Source organism: Quercus robur, chromosome 8 (genome assembly GCF_932294415.1).
Source record: "Quercus robur chromosome 8, dhQueRobu3.1, whole genome shotgun sequence".
Lineage (NCBI taxonomy): Eukaryota > Viridiplantae > Streptophyta > Magnoliopsida > Fagales > Fagaceae > Quercus > Quercus robur.
The window spans coordinates 33,684,783-33,699,446 of NC_065541.1; the positions used below are offsets into that span (position 1 = coordinate 33,684,783).

The 14,664-nt window shown below is 34.9% G+C and overlaps 1 protein-coding gene across 1 annotated transcript; it reads left to right on the forward strand.

Annotated features, from left to right (window-relative positions):
- Positions 1–2,105: 2,105 nt before the first annotated feature.
- Positions 2,106–5,497, forward strand: LOC126695275 (uncharacterized). The gene is made up of 2 exons (XM_050391959.1): positions 2,106–4,119; positions 5,059–5,497. The coding sequence occupies exon 1, from the start codon at positions 2,349–2,351 to the stop codon at positions 4,086–4,088; it is 1,740 nt and encodes a 579-aa protein (XP_050247916.1). The 5' UTR covers positions 2,106–2,348; the 3' UTR covers positions 4,089–4,119; positions 5,059–5,497.
- The last annotated feature ends 9,167 nt before the right edge of the window (positions 5,498–14,664 follow it).

Consider the following 14,664-nt stretch of genomic DNA (forward strand, 5'->3'; position numbering starts at 1 on the left):
AGGGTTATGTTTTAAAAACACTATTGTAAGTTGTAATCCTAAATTTACATATAGTAGACTGATTGCCATTTGCCACTCGGTCATGCGGATGTAGTCACGTAGTTACACTTTCAAACCGCGTAAAATCACTAGATTGTTTCTCTCCTTTTTAGTTCACGTTGATTTCTTTTCAAGTATCACAAGCTCCAAATAATGATAAGGTGAGGGATATAAGTTAAAGATTAATTTAATTCCAACATAAAATTTGACCTTGACTTACCCCATTCCAAACGAGAGAAAAAATAAAAACAAATGGAGTTGTAGCATTTATTGGGGGTTCAAAGATGACCTAGGTGACTGGAAATTTTCAAGCCTGGAAATCATTTGTTGGGGGTTCAAAGATGACCTAGACAGCTAACTTTTGACAGACTAGGCCCACATTTCCTAAGACCTAAAACAAAAGAATGCATCTATTGACCCAGCTCAGCTAACTGTATGATTTTTTAGGCCCACACTGACAAGGCCCGACCAGGTAAATTGCGTGTTGAATGTTCATTGCAGACCAGAGCGAAGTGAGGAACCCACCTCAAAAGAAAAAGTGAAAATACCATTTTAGTTCATAGGGTCACTGTTATTATTTTTAATTACAGTCAATTTGGTCTTTATCATCAACTTACTAACGAAAATTGATTTCAAATTAATTGCAAATTCAAAATAACATATACCAAATCAATTTGATTGTTACCCAAATGTAGAAACTAAGTTGATAGTAAACTTAAAAGGTAGACCAAAATGGTATTTTTGCTATAAATATAAAAATAAAAAAGAAACGTTTTTTTTTTTTTTATGAATAAAAAAGAAACGTATTATTGCTTTTACTGAAAGTTGAAACAATAATCAGCATTATATAGCTTCTAGCAATCAACTTTTTCTAAGTCTAAGAGTTTATTCGCACTAATTTCGCCGTCTTCTAGATACTACCATGCACTAATTAATTTGACAAACTTCTTAGTTCTTATAATTTAAATAGGCTTCGATGCGCATTAATTTTTATAGGGCAACTCAATTTAAATGAATTGCAATCCTCCCAAATATTTCAATCAGTCATATTTATTAGATTATTTCTCAATCAATTATAAATTCTAAGAATAATATCCTACCATAAATATTTTAAATGTTCCCATTTATAGCATTAATAATTTGGTGGGTAAGCTTTTCCTAGAGCTTTTTAAGAACTGGTACAGATTTATCAATTAATTTACACTACAGAATGACCCAATTCACGCGTCTCCAATTATTTTTTGTGAATGAAATTACAACTATGGTTTAATCTTTTTTCTCTTTTGTTTTTATACTTTAATAAAAATTTACCGAACAGCCATAAGCCCATAACCAAATCTATGACTCAATGCTAACCTTCAAAAATGATTGTTTTTGGTATCACTAGCATCCTTTCACAATTTGTTGAGATGGCGGAATGCAATTAGTAAATATTATTTTTACTAAGACTATAATTGACATTGTTTTTTTACTATATAACAATCACAATATGTTATATCAATAATTGTGAAAAATTTAAAGTTTGCATTTGTCATTTTTTTTTCCCTAATCATTTCAAGATGGAAAAACAAATTAAAAACTTAAAGCTCTTCAAAAGTTTTGTTTATTTGAGATATTCCATATTCTTAAAGAGTTGTCTAAAAAATTTTCTAACTCCTAAAAAAGAGGAAAACAAATGGGTTGCAAGTAATTTTTGTTTCACAATGAAAAGCTGTAAAGTACGCTAAAGCACCATCAAACGGGGAATTGGATTCTTTATAGCAATTTTATAGCTGTTTAGGACCACCCATACATGTAGATTGCAGACTCAACTTGTAGTAAACATTTCTCCATTTTCTCCGGAGTCATCACAGATAAAGTGTCGAATTGTCAATTGCTCCAAAAGGGTAATATTATGTGCTATGTATTTTGTCTTTGTTTCTGTTCTTAATTCTTTTTCACTGTTAATAAAAAAAAAAAAAAAATCTTTTTCACTGCATAATGAATTAATGATTTAACAAAACTCCGTGTCGTGAAATAGAAGTAAAGCTCGGGCCAAATCGAGGCCCATTTCACCCTAGTCTCTCTCTCTCTCTCTCAAGTCCCAATCCCACAAGCAAGTCCACAACCCAAGGTCCCTCTTCTCTCTCTCTCTCTCTCTCTCTCTCTCGGTACCTTCACTTTTCTCCATCATCTTCCTGTCAAACTCAAAGAGTCACCACTACTCCCTCTTTTCCCCAAAGCAACCAAATCTCTCTTCTTTACTCTCACATGTATTCACATCCTCTACCATTACCATTACCTTTGGAGCTCCACCCAAACTCACCCAAATGAATCCCACAACTACAGCTCCATCACCACCTTCCTCCTCCTCTTCTTCTTCTTCTTCTTCACCACAAACCCTTCTCGAGCTAATCAACAACCTCCTTTCCGTCCTCCTTCTCTCCTCTCTTTCCGTCAAATCCTTCACTGGCCGATGGCAAGTCCTCCACTCCAAACTCACTTCCCTCCGCTCCTCTCTTTCCTCCCTCTCCTCCTCTACTCACTGGTCCGATAACCCTCTCCTCCTTTCCCTCCTCCCTTCTCTCCACTCTACTCTCCACCGCCTCTCTACCCTCTCCCAACAATGTTCTTTCCCTTCCTTCTCCGGAGGAAAACTCCTCATGCAAAGCGACCTCGACATGGCTTCCTCTTCTCTCTCCAACTCCCTCCACGACCTCGACTTACTCCTCCGATCTGGGGTCCTCCACCACTCCAACGCCATCGTTCTCTCTCACCCAGGTCCTTCCTCTACTAAAGAAGACTTGGGTTTCTTCGTCAGAGACCTTTTCACTCGCTTACAAATCGGAGGGATCGAGTTCAAGAAAAAAGCTTTGGAGTCCTTACTTCAACTCCTCACCCAAGATGATGAAAAATCAAAATCCGCTACTTTGGTTGCTAAAGAAGGAAACGTTGCTTATCTCATTCACTTGCTGGATTTCAATGACAATCTCATCCGAGAACACGCTACCACCGCCATATCGGTCCTCGCCTCGGCAAACGACGAGTCGCGCAAGACTGTGTTCGAAGAAGGGGGCCTGGGGCCTTTGTTAAGGATCCTTGAAACTGGGTCAACGTCTTTAAAGGAAAAGGCTTCGGCTGCTGTGGAAGCCATCACTGCCGATCCCGAAAACGCGTGGGCTATTTCCGCATACGGCGGCGTTTTGATCCTGATCGAGGCGTGTCGATCTGGGTCGACGGTCACGCAAGCACACGCAACGGGTGCTATTAGGAACGTTGCCAGTGTGGAAGAGATCAAGAACAGTTTAGCAGAGGAAGGAGCTGTGACTGTTATGATTCAAGTATTAATCTCAGGCACAAGCTCAGCTCAAGAAAAGGCGGCGCATTGTATAGCAAAATTAGCTTCTTCTGGTGAGTATTTTCGTGCTTTGATAATAAGAGAACGTGGGTTACAAAGATTACTGCATTTGATTCAGGATTCTTCTAGTTCCGACACGTTGGAACATGTTGTGAGAACAATAAGCTGTCTTTCTACATTGGATTCGATTTCTCGGATTTTATCATCATCAACAACATTTATAGTTCAATTAGGCGAGCTTATCAAACATGGGAATCTTATTCTACAGCAAATCTCAGCGTCTTTGCTTGCTACTTTATCAATCAGTGATGGTAACAAGCGGGCCATTGGTGGTTGTATGGGGTCGTTGGTGAAGCTAATGGAGTCACCGAAGCCGGTGGGGCTACAGGAGTCAGCGGCGGAGGCGCTGGTGTCGCTTTTGACTGTCAGATCGAATAGGAAAGAGTTGGCGAGGGACGAGAAGAGTGTTATGAGGCTTATGCAGATGTTGGACCCTAAGAATGAGCTGGTTTGTAAAAAGTTTCCGGTGATGGTGGTGGCGGCAGTGCTCAGTGGAGGAAGCCAGGGGTGCAGGAAGAGACTGGTGGCCGCTGGGGCTCAAAACCACTTGCAGAGGCTGGCGGAGATGGAGGTCGCCGGAGCCAAGAAAGCCTTGCAGAAACTCTCCGGGAATAGGCTCAAGACCATTTTCAGCAGGACTTGGAGGGAATAATTAACAAAGAAACTAACCCCCGCCAAGAAAGGTACGTTTTCTCTAGGGTATAATAGGCATTTCGTACTTTTTAGTTTGGTTTTGAGGCTTGTGAAGTCCCAATCTTTCACAGTTTCTTTGCATATAATATTAATAACCCAGCCCCTTGGGCGCCCGCCAAGTTTGGGGAAGGGTAAAAGGGGGTTTTCAAAAATTATAGTTTGTCTTTGACTTGAGACTGTTGGTCGTGGGTTAGACTTCGGCAAATTTAATTAGATAGGGCCAAGTGTGCATTCGTTGCATGCTGGCTTCTGTACTTGGTGGTAGGCGCGTGAAAGAGATTTACTCCTTTTTTAGCCCTTTAGGTAGTGGTGAAAAGACCATTATACCCCCTTATATTTATACATTGGGGATTCACACCAAAAGTGGGTCCGCTTGTCTGCTTTGTTTGTGTCTATAATCTCTACTCATAAGATGAGAAGAGAAAATGGGATGTTTTAAAGCATCATCGTCCATTTCCACATTTTAACTTCTGCTTCGCATGATCAATTGGTGGGTCTTCTGTCTGTGCTTTTTGTGCTGACGTGGAGAGCCTTGAATTGAATTGGGGAATCTTGGTAATCCTGTCACTCACAGTAAATAATATTAAAAACTAGGACAATTTGATTCCAGCAGCAATTGCTAAAGTTTGGTGTCTGTGTCTGACTGAATAAAACTGTTCAAAGGCCTCTAGACCTCTGAGTTCTGAATGGGTCAGTCACTCACTATAAATTACTACAACCAACCACCATCCATCTACACCGTCAATTTGACATTGATGCGTGTAAACTGTTGACTCTGTAGCGGGATTCATTGTTCGGCAAACAAAGTGGGAGACCATTGACTTAATTAATTACATGTGACATGTATAATCATAATTTCTATTATTATTATTATTGTTTTTTGTTTTTTCCTAACATATATTCCTTTATTTAATACATTAATAAAACAGGAGGAGTCCATTTGGATTTTTCTAACCGTCGAAGAATGAGAAACATGGTCGTGGACACTGGACAAGCAGCAAACAAACACATACACTTCGTATACTCCAACTTCTTCTTTTTTTTACCTTAATATTATAAAAGTAATTATAATATATCATCGTAAAAAAAAAAAATACTTATCCTAATATTATATGACCCAAAAAAAAAGGCATGGATGCGGTTTTTAGGGAGTATCCTTGTAACTTGTTGGCTTTTTTCTTCTATATTTATTTTAATCTTATTAATTGATTCACCCCATGAAGTTGTAAGAGAGAGGATATGATGATTGTTACCATTTTTTTATTTTTCTTAGTTATGTTTGATAATGTACATCCAAGAGGGTCTTATTTTAATTGTAATGGACATTGGATTTAGTTAGAAAGAGTGCAACTGTTTCTTTGTGTGCTTTTTGACTAGCATTAGGATTGAATTGTTGTGATGTAATCTGATCCCTTTGATTCTTATCTGTCTGGTTTGTTTGGTTTGATGCGGCCAATGGGACTTAGGGTGATGATAATTATGATAATGATGGTGAAATATTGATTGATATAGACGTGGCTTGTTTCTTCATTGAGGGTGTGTATAATAACGCATAACGCGTAACCTATTGCACCTAGCAAATGCCAAAGCTTTAAGGAGCTAGATTTCGCTTTCCTTTTTTTCCCCTCTCTTTTTAAGTGGGTAATGGGAATCAATGGCAATGATGGAAATCTTTTGTATTTGTAATACTGAGTTGGCCCTTTCATCAAGATCTGAGAGATCATGATGGCCGGGTCCCTCATCTGATGCTCGTTCAGTATGTATGATGATCAAAGAAGCTGAAGCCCAGGCCCAGCACTCACTTAACTTTACTTTCACACCAATTAAATCCCAGTCCCCAATTGCTATGCTCGAGCTTTACAATCAATGTTAACACATAACAACTACTCCATATTAGGTGTTTTTGGCTGTAGAAATGTTGACTCTATTGAGCATTCACTAGTAGCAGAGGTTTATTGGATTAAGTAAGAGTAATATATGTTTGGGCAATGGGTCCCCTTGATATTGAGAATCTAGAAAAGGGAAAACAAGAAGAAGAAAAATAAAAATTGGGAAGTGAGGAGAGGAAGGCTCGGCGCAGATGCAGGGAAGAGACTACAAAAGATGGGCCGGGTGGGTCCCAAGTAGAAGTACACAGCGACCTCACATGGGAAAGATATGCTGAGAAGTGAGAACAACTAAATACTCTATTATTATATTATGTATTGTGTATTGTGTGGTCCATTCTTCTTCCCAAGTTCACATGCATTGCTTGTCTCCTCCCACTACTCTCTTAATTTTTGTCTTGGTAACCTACAACAATGCATCTGATGCTACTAAAGAAAAGCATGACTTTTCAGTCTCATATATCCCTCTGATGTCCCCTTTAAAAGCAACTGTATAATTTAGCTGTAAAGCTTGACACCTCTTCCTCTCTTTCTGAGAGAGATATATTGTGAACTTGAAGGTAAATGTTCTCCCTTTCCAGTTTCTTTCCCGCCAATATATGGTGGTTATAATGACTAGTCCCAACCCCCTGCACTCCTAATTTCCCTTTCCCTTTTTAAATTAATTGACTACACAATTCTTTTTATTTTTTAATATTAGTTGGTTGGAGAGAGGTCAATTGAATTATAGAACTTTTGAGGACTACTAAATAATTATTGGCAAAAATACTATTTTGGTTTTTACATTTTGGAGTTATAATCAATTTAGTCTCTATATTTTTGTAATAGAGAATAAGTCAATTTGATCCATACTATTAACTTCATGACGGAAAATACTTACACCACAAATAGTTTACACAATAGGCAACTTTAATATTAAATAATATGCTACTTGTCAAAATCATTGGCCACATAGTACTTACATGGCAAGAAAAGGCCACATCAACTTTCAAAATTACTTTTCTTACCATTTTTTTAACCAAACAAAATTTCTTTTTTATTTTATCAACTCTATTTTTTTTCCTTTCTTATATTTTCTTGGTAAATAAACAAGTTTTCATTTTCTTCTCATTCTTGCAATTTCTTGGTATCCAAACAATAATCTAGTCCAATAATGGCAAATCAACACAAATTACATTGATTCTAACCTTCAATTTTGCTTTAATCACTGTAAATATTATGCCATTAAATTTCAACCAAAATCCCCAAATTCAAACAAATCCCAAAACCTAGATCCACCAAACCTAGTGCCTCCAAACACCAATCCTCCAAACCTAGATTCACTATAACGACATAACCCCAACCTTTGGCACCACCATAAACCTAGATTCGACTTATCCCAAGCTAAAGCTACAGCTCAGTTCGTAGAGCTAGCTCAAGCTTACGAATCCTCTTTGATCTCAAATCATCTTCTCCGATCTAGATCGAACAAAGTTTCTCTTCAAACTAGTTTGGAGAGAAACCCTATAAACTCCTTCTATATCTTAATATTGAGTGTGAATTTTGAAAATCTAACCATTGAATAGTATGTTCTTATTATATCCTTTATGCTTATAAAATTTCAAGAAGATCAAAAATCAATTGCTATGTCATTGAATAAATATTAAAAATTCAAATTTTTATGATCTAAAATTATGTATAAAAAATAAGTTTATTGATCGAATGGTAAATAATATCTGATTTGAACAAAATTTGATATGCATGTTAAGAACCTAAGGCACATGAAGTTCAACGTTTAGATTTTCAAAATTTACACTGAAAAAAGAGATATATGAGAAATTTGAGGAGTTTCTCTCCAAATTAGTTTGGAGAGAAACTTTGTTCATCTAGATCCACCAAACCCAAACTCACCGATCTCACTCCCAACTTAGCAATTCCTAACCTCATCTCATTCTTCTCCAACACCATCTATTTTTTATCTAGAGGAAACCCACGATGGAAGCGTTGAAATTTTAGGATTGAAGATACTTCTTGATTTGTTGCGGTGGAGGCTGCACAAGTGGCCATAAAGGGATGACGATCTTCTTGGGAGAATCAAAGAGTAGTTGCCAAGAAGGCTTTGGGGACAAAGTCGATGGTGTATGGATCGATTTTGCCGATCATTGAGAACAAAAAATGGAAGAATGAAGAGAGAGAGAGAGAATAAAAAAGAAATTATGTTTGGTTAAAAAGATTATAAGAAAATTAAAGTTAAAAAATGGTAAAAAAAAGCTTATGTGGACAATAGAATTTAAACCCATCAGCATATCATTTAATATTTTAATGCTAAACATGCCAACCGTGCAAACCATTTGTCACGCAAGCCTTTTCCATTAGTCAGTTAATGGTAGGGATCAAATTGACTGTAAATTGAAAATATTAGGAACCAAATTGATTGCTACCAAAATGTAAGGAACAAATTGATTGTAACCTAGGGACCAAAATATTATTTACACCATTTTTTTTTTTTTTGTGTAATAACTATTTATCTGAAAATTGTGTAATTGCTTTTACATGAACCATTTATTTATATTATTTTATTAGGATTTGGCTTACCTCCATTAGATTTTCAAATTGACATTTAGTTAGTTTTTCCTCGAGATAAAACAATGTAGTTGTGAGTTTTAATCTCCATATTTTGTTTAGTTAGTGGGTGATAGAGCAGTTTCTCATTAGAAAAAAAAAAATGATCCCACTAAAAAACTACTAGAGGTAAGCCAGACCCATATTATTAACACTAATCACAAGATTCACAACATATTATCTCATCAGTTATTATAAAAAAAATTAATGGTGAACCAATTCCTCACCAGTTACCACACTGCCTTCACAGCAAGGAATCAAGTGGAAAGTTCACATTTATTTTTTGGGTGAGTGGGGGAAAATTCACATGGCACATGCTAGATCAAGCCTAATATGAGATTGACATTCCTCCACCAGTTTGTGTTAGTCTAGCTGACCGTGGTCCTTATTGTCCCGCAGCATTTGATTTGTGGTTTTATAACTACTAGGGATTTGCTTTGCTCATGTATTCCCTAAGGGTATATGTTAGTGAACTATTTTAGAAAATTTTTTTGTGGAAAATGAAAAAATAACTAACTGATTTAACAATTTTTTCAATTTTTCATAAAAAATTTCTTAAAATAGATGGTTAATGTATGCCTTAAGGATAAACATTAATCGGACCCTTTAATGTGTAACATGAGTTGCGTTTGACACACGCCAAAATCACATTGCAAGGGCAGAGAAAAACCCTTTTTTTTTTTTTTTTGAGAAACAGTGGCAGAGAAAACTTAACACGCAACAACAATACAACACCAAAACCTAGTGTTTCAATATATTGCTTTCGATTAAATATAAGGTGAAAAATACAGAAAAACGGTTGACTCTTACATTAATCATGTTACACCTTATTATTGACTCCCATGTTACACATTCAAAAACGAAACTACGGGTGTACAATTTTAGAGAAAATATTGAACTGCAACAAGGCATTTAAATGATGAATTCTTACAACCAAATGAATATTCTACTAAAAAGCCTCGGTTCAGCCTTGACCAACCCAGGAGTTGGTCAGAAATTCTTAATGGTTAAGTGAATAAAATAGTGAGGGAAAAAGAGAAATAAAAAAGAAAAGAATAATTGTGCCAAGGATTGCATACATGGTTCAATGAATAAAGCAGATACATATAAGATACATATAAGTATGTGAGTCCAGCTCGTGATCACTGTTTTTAAGGATAACTGATGTGGTAAACAGACCTAAAAATGCCTGAAGGACCGCGAGGACTAACTCCCAATTTACTTGTTTAAGGTGGGAAAAGAGTATCCTACAATGGGGAAAACCTCTTTGGGCCAACCTGATGGCCCAAATGATGGAGTCCTAGACTCAGTATGCACTCTCTTATCTGGTATGTACTTCTCGAGGAGGCTTCGGCTTAGGACTAAGCTCCTCCTTAATTGTTTCACTCTCTTTATCTCTCGTGTATCTCTCTCTTTTTCTCTAAACAAGTAAATTGGGAGCCAGTCTTCGAGGTCCTTTAAGCATTTTTAGGTCTAGTTACCACAACTGCAATGACTGATCAACTAGGAGATGGGATCTGTAGGTACGGGTGGAGTCAAGAGGCACCCAAGGTCCCTCCCCATAAAGATTCCATTTTTTTTAATCCAAAATTTTTATTAATATTCTGAGTTCAGTTTTTTTTTTTTTTAATTGATATTGGAAATAACTTTTACCTCTCTAATTTAGTCAAAAAAAAAAAAAAAAAAACAAAAAACAAAAAACTAACATGATACAATATCACAATATCACAATATCTCCTAACTGTAGACACTCGATTTTGCATCCATGATTTAATCAAGGAAGATGACTAGAATGACCATTCATGTATCCAAAAATCATGATGGTATTATATGCATTAATTTGTTTGTTGCATATCATAAAAATGATCTAAAGATTCTAACGGTCGCGACAGTATGCTCGGTTTCCAAATCGGACCGTCGGATCGAAAAATATTGCATGATCAAGTTTGCACGATTAGCATGTATTGTGTCCAGGTAGAGTCAACCACACATGATTAATTTAAATTAATTCTGATTGGTTAAACAATTAAAATTAATTAAATTATTTTGTGATTGGTTGTTAGCTAGTGTCAAAAATAGGATTGCTTGCATGGGAATAAAGGGGAAAATTGGATAACAATAAAATTGTGGATAATCTAGACTTTATCAAGATTTTTTAGAGTATTTATCTATAAGATAGTTATTGCTAAAAAGACCTGAATTACCTAGAAAATTATTTAATTTTTAGAATACGAATTAAAAACGCATCTAAGTGCAAGTCCCAGCTCAAAAAACCTATAAAATTTTTTTTTTTTTAAAAGAGTCTAAAACGCACCCAAACTCGAAAGCGGGATTGGCACCCAAAAGTGACATTTGGCACTCAAAATAGAGATTGGATCTCAAAATTAAGCACAATTTTTCACGCTTTCATATTTCCCCTCTTTTTGACTCCCCTTTCTAGTATTTTCTCTCTTACGTTAAAGAAGTTCTAGAAGCTTTCGTCTTCAGAATTTCTTTTTTGTAAGGAAGGATTTTTAGGTTTCAAAGATAATTGCGTAAATTTCTTTGAACCCTAAAATATTCTCTCAAGAAAAAGAGTATGTCTATGCAAGAGGTAGTTTTTCTTTACTTCTTCTTCTTCTTCTAACTCTTTCAATTTGATAATGCATGAATAAATGTTTGTTTAGTTTTAATTTTTAAATGTTCATATCATGTGTTGTCGATATTTTCTTTATTGGAATATATTTTTAATTTTTTTTGTCAAGATCTTCTTTTTTTTTTTTTTTCAAAAATCTGCTTGTTATCATATTTTTTTTAAAAAAAATGATTTGCATCTTCATTAGATGCAAATCTAAATTTTTCTCAAATAAAAAATTGATTTGCATTTTCATTAGATGTAGATCTGAATTTTTCTCAATCAAAAAACTAATTTGCATCTTCATTAGATGCAAATCTGAATTTTTTAAACAAAACTGGTTTGTATCTTCAATAGATGCAAATCTGAATTTTTTAACAAAAACTGGTTTGTATCTTCCTTAGATACGAATCTGAATCTTTTTAAAATCTAAAAAACTGATCTATATCTTCTTTAGATGTAGATCTGAATTTTTGTCAACAAAGTAGATTTTGAAATAAAAAAAGTTAAGAGTAGTTTTGTTTGTTTTGTTTGATGCATGTAGCATAGGTTTATTTTATGAATATAGGCCTCTTCTAAAAAAATATTTTCCTTATTTTATTTCACATAAAAAACAAATTTGATTTTTTTCTAATTCTCCACAAATCTAAAATTTTTTGTTATGAAACAAATTTGATTTTTTTTTTAACATATAAATCAAGAACCAATTTTTTAGTTTTCCAAAAAAAAGACCTGATATTTTTTTTAACCAAAAGACTTTGTTTTATTTAATAAAATAGATCTGATTTTTTTCTCCAGAAACCTTTTTTTTTTACATGTACAAAAATAGATCTGATTTTTCTAAACCAAATCAAATTTTTTTATCACAACACAGATCTGAATTTTTAACAAAGAAGAGGATACATTCATAAATAGACTTGTGTGATTTAGTTTTTTAATATGTACAACATATCATTCATAGCATGCATAAATATTGGTCATGACAGTCTAGAAGACCAAACTTTGTCTAGGCGAAATGGGTACTTAACACCTCCCAATTTTGTAACCTAGCCTTCTGAATTTACGCTATGTTTGTTTTGATGTAAAATATTTTCATATTTTACCATGTTTGTTTTGCAGTAAAATAATTAGTCAAATGTAAAATATTTTCAGTGAAAGGAAAAATAAAAGGCAAAAACGGTAAAATATTTTACACTTAAAAAGTCAACAAAACATTTTACAATTTCTTCTCCTCTCTCACACCCGACACTTTATCAGCTTCTGCTCTCTTAACTTTCTCAGTTCTTCCTCTCTCCATCTCTCAGCTCTCTCACTCACAAGTCACAAGGCCACAACCCTCTCATCTCCACCCATCTCATACCATTGCTCACCCACTGACCGACCCCAACCGCCATCATCGGCACTACCAACCTCATCATGTCTGCACAAATCCTTCTTCTCTTCTCTCTTGCACTGCCTTGGATCTAACGACGATCTTAAGTTTTTGGTGACTACCCGATCTTGCCTCCGTTGGGCTTAGATTTTCAGATTATGCTCTTTCTTTCTTGGGTTTTCGATCTGAGTTTGTGAATGTTTTTCTTGGTTGATGGTGGTTGTCTTTTGGCTGGTTTTCCCAATCTTTTTTTTTTTTTTTTTTTGGTTTTTTTCCGAACTGGATTTTTGGTTGATGATGGTTGTCATTTGAGTGGTCAATGGTGGTTTGTTGGTTGGTGGCTGTTTTTTTAATGGTTGGTGGTGTTTTGGTGGTTGTTTTTCCTTCCGATGTGGAGTTTTTTTTTTTTTTGGGGGGGGGGGGGGGGGGGGACTGTGCACACTGCATAGGTTTGTGCACCAATTATTTATTTATTTATTTTTGTTGAAGGTCTGTGCACCTATTGAGTTTTGAGAAGTATATGAAAAAAAATTATTATACAGTGAAGCATACAATTGAAACATGATTTTCACTAAATTTTCATGTTTACAATCAAACACCATAAAATGAAAATATTTTACTGAAAATATTTTGCATGTAAAATATTTTACTTCGAAACAAACAGAGCACTAGTGTCTTTGGATAGGTAGACTTGGGCTTTTTCTTTATTTTTATTTTGGGTAGGTTGTAACTAGGACAAAAAGTCATGTATTTTTTGTAGTTTGTAACTAGGACCCAAAGCCATGTAATACTTAATTTATCAAATATGTATTCTTTTTTATTCAATCAATGAGAATGGAACAATTCAGTCATGTATTTTGTATTTAGTATTTTTTTTCTTATTTTTTTGTATAAAAAATAAGTGGCAACTCTATACCACTTACCCAAAAAGAGAGGTATCCTCCCAAAAATCTCTTTTTTGAGAGCACCATGGAATTTTCCTGGTCTCTCACACTAAACAATGTGCCCAAATTTTTTTTTTCTTTTTTTTAATCACATTTTACAATGCTATATATTTTTGAAGCTCTTTGCCATCAATTGGCCTTTTGATAGTTGGCAATGAAATCTAAGATAGAAAAAACAAACACTAATATTGTTAATCCTTCTAAATTAATTTATTTTTTCATTTTACTTTTAAGTATTCAAATGATTTGTATGAATATCTTATATTTAAATTCATACATTAATGTCTATTTATTTATTTTACTTATTTAAAATATATATATTTATAGCAAGCTTATATTTTGAAGCAGCTTAAGCACAACAATGATTATAATAACTCTAATAAGTCTTGAAAAATTAAATTGAAACCAAAAAAAAAAAAAAACAAATTACAACTTACATTTACATCATACTTTCTATGTTAATCAATTAGTTTGTTCGATAAATTAAGTAAAATTTCTCCTATATTTATAAATATTTTTTACATCAATTGATGATGTTGAAAATCGCCAACAGGTCTATCGCCCAAACCCGCAGTCTTTTGCAACAAGGTGAAAAGTAGTGAACCTGCGAAAAATAGAAGCACCTTCGAAGAGCATCGGTGTGGTGCCGCCCTAAGACCCTCTGAAGGTCAAGTCAAAAATTGATAGTGAACTTTTTGGAGAGGAGTTTCTGAATAATATTTTTTGCATACCTTGAGATTGGAGTGTCTCAGTGTTTATATAGGGGTTTTCAGATGATCACCATAGCTAAATTGTAGAGATATGGGGTTATCCCTCAGCTAATGTGTAGGAGTTGGGAACTATCCCATAGTTGATCCATAGGGAGTAAGGAGTTATCCCTTAACTGATTTGTAGGAGATAAGAGTCATCCCATTGCCGGTAGCTGTGTGAATGTAAGAGAGTCTTAGGTGGAGTTGACATTGCAACATGAGTTCCGTGTGCTTGGTCTCACTCGTCAGCTTTTGGTCATGACGTATGCCTGCGTTGGTTGTTTCTGGTCTTCCGCTTTTGGTGTGTAGGTACTTTTTGGAACACCAACTTATTTGGGAAGAGTAGCACATTCCAAAAGAGTAGCCATG